The sequence below is a fragment of the Equus asinus genome, chromosome 20 (assembly GCF_041296235.1).
Source record: "Equus asinus isolate D_3611 breed Donkey chromosome 20, EquAss-T2T_v2, whole genome shotgun sequence".
Taxonomy (NCBI): Eukaryota; Metazoa; Chordata; class Mammalia; order Perissodactyla; family Equidae; genus Equus; species Equus asinus.
The window spans coordinates 41009388-41018104 of NC_091809.1; the positions used below are offsets into that span (position 1 = coordinate 41009388).

Sequence of the window (8717 nt, forward strand, 5' to 3'; positions counted from 1 at the left end):
TAGTCCTTTCTGCCTATATGAGAACCACATAGCTTTTGGATTTTTGTTCATCGTCGACCCTTTCCATCACACCTTCCCCAAACATCTCATTCCACAAAGATCTCTTTCTTCTATCAGCAGATACTTCTTATTATTTAAATTATTTGCTTTGTCATTAAGACATAAAAATTATAGCAGTTCTTATAATATCATTTTGGATAGTTATATAATTCATAAGTTATTATTCAACATTTGAATCAATGACTAGCCTAGAAAACAATTAGTCAGATGGGCAGCCATTAGGGTAACATCAAATATTTATCGGCAGTTTACTATTTGTAAATTTATATAATATATATAGCCAAAGAGGAGATAGTAGTGAACAAGATATATAGTATCCCTGTCTTTATGGAGTATAAAACATATTGGATAAGGTGGAAGTGGAACAAATACCTAATACACGATTGGGATAAAGGCTTTGAATAAAAATCAAGGGAATTGAGGGGCTGGCATAGTGCTTAACTTTGCATGCTCTGCTTTGGCGGCCCAGGTTTCGCAGGCCTGGATCCTGGGCCCAGACCTAGAACCACTCATTAAGCCACACTGCGGTGGCATCACACATAAAATAGAGGAAGACTGGCAATAGATGTTAGCTCAGGCCCAATCTTCCTCACACACACACACACACAGAAACTCATGAAAAACACGTTAGCTCAGAGAAAGATTGGCAACAGATGTTAGCACAGGGCCAATCTTTCTCACAAAAGAAAAAATCAAAGGAACTGTGAAAACTCAGATTTAGATGAACACACCAAGGCCAATGAAGGAAAGAAACTGAAAATTTAGCAAAAGATGAAACCTAAAGTACTTGCCTGGAGATAAGGAGCATCAAATTTATTATTCAATTTATGCTCTCTAACACTCAACTTGGCTAACTTCAACACTAGTACTCCTCCTAGCTGGCACTTTGGAATGAATTGAAATAGTACCCCTGAAATGAATGGAATGGCACCTTAAGAAAAGAATTCTGATAAATATGATTCTAAAATATTTTTAAAATTCTTTATACATCAAGGTGACCAGTTAGTGTTCTTGTTTTCTAGGAAAAAGAGGGCTCTCTACTGACAGGAGCCCTCACTGTAATAAACAAATTATTTTAAAAAGTAAAATAACAAGCCATTTTAATAAATGACTTATCTGCTGAATTAGTCTGCAATCTTTCTGAGGTAAAAAATTGCACATAATATCTCTCCATGGATCTAATACATGTCACAAAGTCCTCTTTGCTTTGTAGGTACTTCCTGCGATCTGCTCTAAACTTTAAAAATCCTGTTCCTGTTTGAATCAGTGAAAGAGCTATCAACTACTGTCTTTGGATCAAAGTTTATAAAAACTTATCCTTGGGGAAACTTTGCTCCAGTAAACCTATGAAGGGATGAATAATTCATAGCTGCCTCTGCACCCATTGGACTAGAGACTCTTTTCAACTTTTGACACCTCAATCATATTCCTTTAGGTCAGCCCAGTACAGTCACACATCTGGAGATCCATCAAGCTATTTTGAAATGACTTATCTCTGACAGTTATCAGATATTTCCTCATATCTGCACGGTGTCTATAAAGTGCTGTAGTAGGCTGACACAAAGGATCAGGAAAAGGGCATTCTTTGAGACAGTAAGTAGTAAGAATAAACATGTAAGTGGCGAGACTGGATATCTACAAAAATCACTCTATATTTTAATTTGATTTTATGAGACTTAATACTGATATCAGAAAGAAGATAGTATGATAATCTTATCAAAATCTCAAAGAGGAATTTACAATCTTTGCCAGTAGATGAAAAGGGAATGAATACACACAAATATCTGTATGTAATTTTTCATAGAAGTATTATCCATAGTATTCAAAATTAGAAACATTCCACATGTCCATTATCTAGTGAAAAGATAAACAAATATGGTACATTCATACTATGGAATATTATTTGACAATACAAAAGACAAACTATTTTTACGTGTTACAGAATAGATGGACCTCAACAACATTATGCTAAGTGAAAGAAGCCAGTTTTAAAAGGCTACCTCCCATTTATATGAAATGCCTAGAAAAGATAGATTTATAGAAGCAAAAGCCAATTATTGTCTGGTTTCTTGGAGAGTAGCGTAGGAATAGGAATTGATTGCACATTAGCCCCAAGGAAATTTTGGGGGTGATGGAAACATTCTGAATTTTGACAATGTTTGCATAACGCTATAAATTTACTAAAAATATTTAAATGGTACACTTGCAACTGTCGACTTTTATGATATTTAAACTGTACCTTGATTAAACTGTTGACAAATAATCAAGAAGCGGATGTTGAACAAATGGATAGTATATCTTTCAACTCCAGGGAAGAGGAAATACCAGCAGACTGGACGTTTCAGCTGCCTGACAAATATACTGATATAGTAAAGAAAAGTGTGTCAAATTATTGCAGCAGGAGACCACTTGGAGATAATCATGCGGTTCACTCTGCTTTAATTTTACATTCCACTCACCAACAGCCTCCTGAGAGAGTATTTTGCTTTGAATGCAAAATTTTACTATTTGAAAAAGAATGTGCTGACCCACTAACACAGGCATTCTAGTGAATACGAGGTTTTATTTCTTCTTGTAAATTTATACATTGATATTCATATATAATGTGTATTAATCAAATATTTGCAAATTCATCTACAAATCATATATATATATATTAGTCTTTTAAAAGTGAATGTCCTGTGAAACTGATTTAATCTGGCTGGGTGACAAATGAATTTCTGCAACAGATACTTATTGAATGAATTGATGGTACGTAAGGTTTAGGAATTACACGTAACATAGAGAATGATACAATTTGGGGCTATTACATGGCTACTTCAGTAACTCTGGAGATTTTACCAAGAACAGAAATTCTGGGAAGTGGAAATGAGATGGTATATTTTGAAATTCATTATGGCTGTGTTTTTTCCTAATGTGTGTGTGTATGTTTCAATCAGTCGTAGGGATAATAATGATATATATATATATAAATATCTTGAAGAATTAATCCTCGGAATTAATACAAGGTAAAGTGAAATGTTAAATTTATAATAAGAGCAATTGAAAAAGGGAAGATTGTGGCTCATTACTAATTATAAATTACTTCAGTGTTGGGCTGATTTTCATTAATTCAGCACTTCTTTTCATAGTGACTTGGAAGGAAGAAATTGAGAAGATAAGATGGAATGCAATAATCAAAGCCATGGAAATATACACATCTCTCTCTCTCTCTCTCTCTCTCTCTCTCTCTATCTATCTATTCACCCATATTCAGAATTCATACACTGGGCTGTTTAAAACATGACACATTCATTTTTCACTGGATTATGATAATAAAGATTTCAAGATCTTCAAAATGTTTCTAATTATACCAATAATCTTTTAGAGATCTGTAGGCACCAAGAATAATATGAGAATCTTAGCCAATGGTTCAGGAAATAGAAATATGCACACAATAGATTACTATTCATCAATATAAAGGAACAAAATACTAATGCATGCAACAGCAGAGATGAATCTCAAAAACATTATGTTCAGTGAAAGGAGTCAGATAAAAGAGAACATATATTTTATGATTCCACTTGTAAGAAATATCTAAAAAGGGCAAATATAGAGAGACAGAAAATATATTAATTGCCTAGAGCTGGGAGTAGGAATGGAAACGGTTGTAAATGGGCAAGAGGTTTCTTTTTAGTATGAGGGAAATGTAAAACTGTGGTGATGATTGCACAACTCTATGAGTATATACTCTTTGTAAGTACATTCTCATTCAATTGGACACTTAAAATTGTTGAATTTTATGATGATCTGGTTTAATAGTTTCATTATTTATTTATTTATTTATTTAGAGGAAGATTAGCCCTGAGCTAACATCCATGCCCATCATCCTCTACTTTATATGTGTGACACCTTCCACAGCATGGCTTGACAAGCAGCACGTAGGTCCATACCCGAGATCCGAACCAGCGAACCCTGGCTGCCGAATTGGAATGTGCAAACTTAACCACTGTGCCACTGGGCCAGCCTCTCAATAGCTTCATTTTTAAAGCAAAGCCACAGAACAGAAAAATAGGTAGAAATATGTCACTAAGCACGTTTACTTTTTAAATTAAGACTCAGAATATTTATTCTATTTGGTAGGAATTGAACTCAAGTTTTAAATGCAGACCGACTAAACTTCAAATCCAAAGTCAGTGACTGACTTTTGGAGTAGACTTTGGTAATTATTTGATCTTTTTCACCCCTACTTTCATCCTTAAAAAGAAAATGTCATTTAGCTCATGGGGTTGATGCAAGGATGAAATAAAAGGGCCTTGAACAGTCTGGTTAAAAAAAAAAGGAGATTCTCCGTAAGCAGTAATTATGATTTCAAAACCATGGAGACAGAAATCTTTCTGAATGCCTTGGCATAAAAAAGGACAATGAGTATTAAAATGTTTTAAAAGTTACCTAAACTTTGTCATTTTGTGGCTTTTCCTTCATCACAATTATTAAAATGATTAGACATAGCATTTTTAGTAGGTGCATGTGTTTGTTTCTTTAGACAGCCAGTAAAAATAATGTGCTAACAGCCCTACCAAATTCTATTCTTGTTTGCTCTGATCCACTTTCCACACGGCAGTCAGCAGACTGAATTCTTTAAAAAAAAAATTGAACTGAGTTACAGTAACTAAAGCATGCTGAAAGAAATATCAGTAGCAGTCTAATGGGAAAATAAAGAGAAGAGATTTTAGAAAATGGTAAGATATGAATTCTGGCAGTTGAAGAAGTGAACGTTGCGAGAATTATAAAACTAATTATGGGGAAAACGGTTGTAGGTGTGTTTTATTTTAACACCAAGATGGGATTCTTGCCTGTTTTCTTTAAGTAGTTATTTTCCTAATCCCCAGAACTTTCTCCAAACATAGATCTTCCAAGGCCTGGATCACTGGGCAATTTCAAATATCTGAATCCAATGAATGGTACTCCAGCAGTGGAAAAACATGCCCAAGAGTTATTGCTAATCAGAGAGATTTAAAAACTACTAAATGCTGCTACATAATTGTTTTAGTCTAAGAAATAATGAGGGAGAGGAAGTGGGGAGAAAGAAGGAGGGAGAGAAGAGAGAAAAGTCTCTAGTCTAATTGCTCCCTCTGCTTTACAGACTTTTAAGTTGCTGCTCACGAGGGACGGGAGTCCCAAAGGAATACCAAAGACGTTTATTCTCTCTTGGGGGAATGAATGCTGCTCCTTCACTCAGGGTCCAGAGGCACTGTCGGATCTAGACTGTCAGGCCTGAGAGGCTGAGTCTGAGAAAGAGGATTTCTCAGCTTTTCTGGCCTCAGAGCCTGGCCCTCATGTTCCACAGCATCTAAAAGGAAAGGAAACAGGGGAGGGTGGATGTGGGGCCTGCTTCAGCCCGAGCCAGCTGTTTCCCTTCAGTCTGGTGTGTAACTGCCTTCTGTGTAGAGCGCTTTCTTTTCCTCATCTTCTGATGGGTCATATGCACTAGAGGAAGGTGGGAAAAATGTGGGAATTGGCTCTATTTGAGTTTGGGCAAACACTGACGTGGTTGACTCCTTGGTATTTTCTTAAGATATTCTCTAACTGATGAAGCTTAACCTTGAAAACCTTAATGGGGATTGTATATATTCAGTCATATTGTAGACATAATTGCTACTGAGAGACTAAATTTTATATTGAAAGAAGATGGCTTTTTAAAATATTGCCAATTATCTATTGCTTTTTCCTACATTAAATACTGTTTTTTGTGTCCAGTTTTACTGTATTCCCACTAGACAATTCTCGGTTTTCAGTTGTGGGGCTGGTGATGGAAAAAGCAGTTTCATGAATCATTCACATTAATAGATGGTCTCAGGACTGCTGCAAGTCAACCTAAAAGAAATACTGTGTGGAACAAAGGCTCATAAATATCAGAATATTAGTATCTTGAATGGATTTTTTAACAAGGGCGAGTAGGAGTAGGCATTACACTAGGGACTTAAGATACATTAAAGCATTAATCCTCACAGGAATCATAAGATAGTTTTATACTACATATACAGATACAGAGGAGATTTAGAGAGATTTTCCAAAGTTATCCAAAGTCACAGAGTAGGGAGTAGATTTGACATTTAAACTCAGATATGTCCAACTGTAAGGTTTATTTTCTGCCCTCTTTCTATGCTGTCTCTTGTTGTCTCTATTTTGCTTCTGAGAAAATAGATATAAATTAAATAAATGATGTACTCCAAGTGAAACGGTAATTACAGAACTGAAATGATTAATATTAAGATTTCTTTTTTAATAAATACATATTATCAGTTTCCAATAGGTTCTAGGAAGGTATTAGATTTTGGGGAAAGCTCTTCTCAGTGAGGCCATTCTTTGATCTTCCAGGTCTAACTAGACATGAGATGAGGAATCACACTCCTGTAACTGAGTTCCTCCTCATGGGAATCCCTCACACAGAAGGGCTGGAAAATGTGCTCTTTGTCTTCTTTCTGGCCTTCTACTTGCTCACTCTGCTGGGGAACCTACTCATTCTTCTGGCCATCCTCACTTCCTCCAACCTCCACACTCCCATGTACTTCTTCCTGGGAAACTTGTCAGTGTTTGACATATTTTTTCCTTCAGTGAGTTCCCCCAAAATGATGCTTTACCTGATGGGGCAAAGCCGGACCATCTCTTACCAGGGCTGCGCCTCCCAGCTCTTCTTTTACCACTTCCTGGGTTGCACTGAGTGTTTCCTGTACACCGTGATGGCCTATGACCGATTTGCAGCCATCTGTCACCCCTTGCGATACACAGTCATCATGAACCACAGGCTGTGCACCATCATGACTCTAGGCACCTGGATGGGGAGCTGTCTGCATGCATCTGTCCTCACATTCCTCATCTTTAAGTTACCCTACTGTGGCCCCAATGAGGTGGATCATTTCTTCTGTGATATCCCTGTGGTGCTGCCCTTGGCCTGTGCAGACACCTCTCTGGCTCAGATGGTGAGTTTCACCAACGTAGGTGTTGTTACACTCATCTGTTTTCTTCTTATCCTCACTTCTTATACTCGCATTGTTATCTCCATATTGAAAATCAGCTCCTCAGAAGGCAGGCGCAGAGCCTTCTCCACCTGCAGTGCCCATCTGACTTCCATCCTGCTCTTCTATGGACCTGTGGTCCTCATTTACCTCCGGCCTGCCTCCAGCCCTTGGCTGGATTCTGTGGTTCAGGTGTTGAATAATATTGTTACTCCTTCCCTGAATCCTCTGATATATACCTTGAGAAACAAGGATGTGAAGTTGGCTCTGAGAAACGCACTGATCCAAGGAGTATCTACACTTGGAGCCTAAGCTTTCACGTCATTATCTGTCCTTACAAATTTACCTTGTATTTATCTGGGGCAAGTAGTTTCTTGTAGTTGGCGTGATTGCTAAGTGGGATTTGGGACAAATAGATGAAGTTGAATATAATCTCGTGATTTATGCATATATATTTATACACTTTTTTGGTCACCAAAATCTTTTACAGTGATTATTATTTTATGCAGGCACTATTCTATGCACTTTAGAAATACTGACATTTATAATTACTATAATTATCATATGGACTAGGTAATATTATTATCCCAATTTACTGAGGAGGCTGTTAAGGCACTGAGTTTAAGACAATTCTCCAGTGTCACAGTTAGAAGGTTGCTAAGCTAAGATGTGAACAAAAGGATCTTAACCTAGTGCTAATGCCGCCTCTCTATTGTATGAAAAATAGCATAAATATTTACTTCTCCTGGAAACTTCTCTTCAATTAACGTAGAATACCCTCCAACTTGCCAAAAAATCTGCACTATGTTAAATTTATTCCATTGATCTCTATTATTTTGTAGTCTATATTTCAATGAATGACAGGTATTTGAGTCTGATATAAAGAAATTTGATTACATTTTAGGAACCAAGCGATATCCATATATCTGTTAACCTATATTAGCATTGAGCCTGCACCCCCAGTTAAGTATATTCATTCCTTATGACAACTGTTTGGAGTATGTAATCAAAATAGCAGATTTCCTTTCTTTAAGTCAAAGACTGAATTTGAATTCCAGAATATCTGAAAATATCTGATAATTTTTTCTCATGTAAATAAATAAGTTTGAAGAGAATAGGGAAATTGTAAAAACGTAAAGTGAATAGTAATCACTCACACATCCTACCACCCAAACATAGCCACTATTAACACGGGAATTTCTCCTCTCTCTCATTAGTGACTAAATGAAAACTAGAGATTCTGACTTCCTGTTTAGAATTATTTCAACTATACCACCTATATGTATGTGTATCTATATATGCACGAGATTTATACAGTTCTAATCTTGTTTTGTAGGTTATTATCTTATTTTAGGAGTGTATTAAGCATTTTCAATCACCACAATTTTTCAACAGTTTTATTGACATGTAGTTCATATACAAAACAACTCACCTACTTAAAGAGTATAATTCACTTGTTTTTAATATATAAACACGCAACCACAACCACAATTTTGGAACATTTTCATCACCACAAAAAGAAATCCTGCACCATTTAGCTATCATCCCTCTCTTGCTCTATTATCTTCAGCTCTAAACAATCAGTAACCTACTTTCTGCATCTATTGATTTGCCTGTTCTGGACATTTCATATAAATGGGATCATGTGATATGTGGGAG

General features: G+C 36.3%; 1 protein-coding gene across 1 annotated transcript; it reads left to right on the forward strand.

Moving 5' to 3' along the window:
* The first annotated feature begins 6437 nt into the window (after nucleotides 1–6437).
* LOC106832741 (putative olfactory receptor 10D4) lies at nucleotides 6438–8282 on the forward strand. Its single transcript, XM_014843612.2, has 2 exons — nucleotides 6438–7349; nucleotides 8238–8282. The coding sequence occupies exons 1-2, from the start codon at nucleotides 6438–6440 to the stop codon at nucleotides 8280–8282; spliced, it is 957 nt and encodes a 318-aa protein (XP_014699098.2).
* Nucleotides 8283–8717: the final 435 nt, after the last annotated feature.

Bases quoted from the DNA above. Each gene is read 5' to 3' on its own strand.
- LOC106832741 (XM_014843612.2), top strand. From the start codon at position 6,438: ATGAGGAATCACACTCCTGTAACTGAGTTCCTCCTCATGGGAATCCCT. The intron at 7,350-8,237 runs GTATCTACACTT...ACCCAAACATAG, and splicing joins GAAACGCACTGATCCAAGGA to CCACTATTAACACGGGAATT.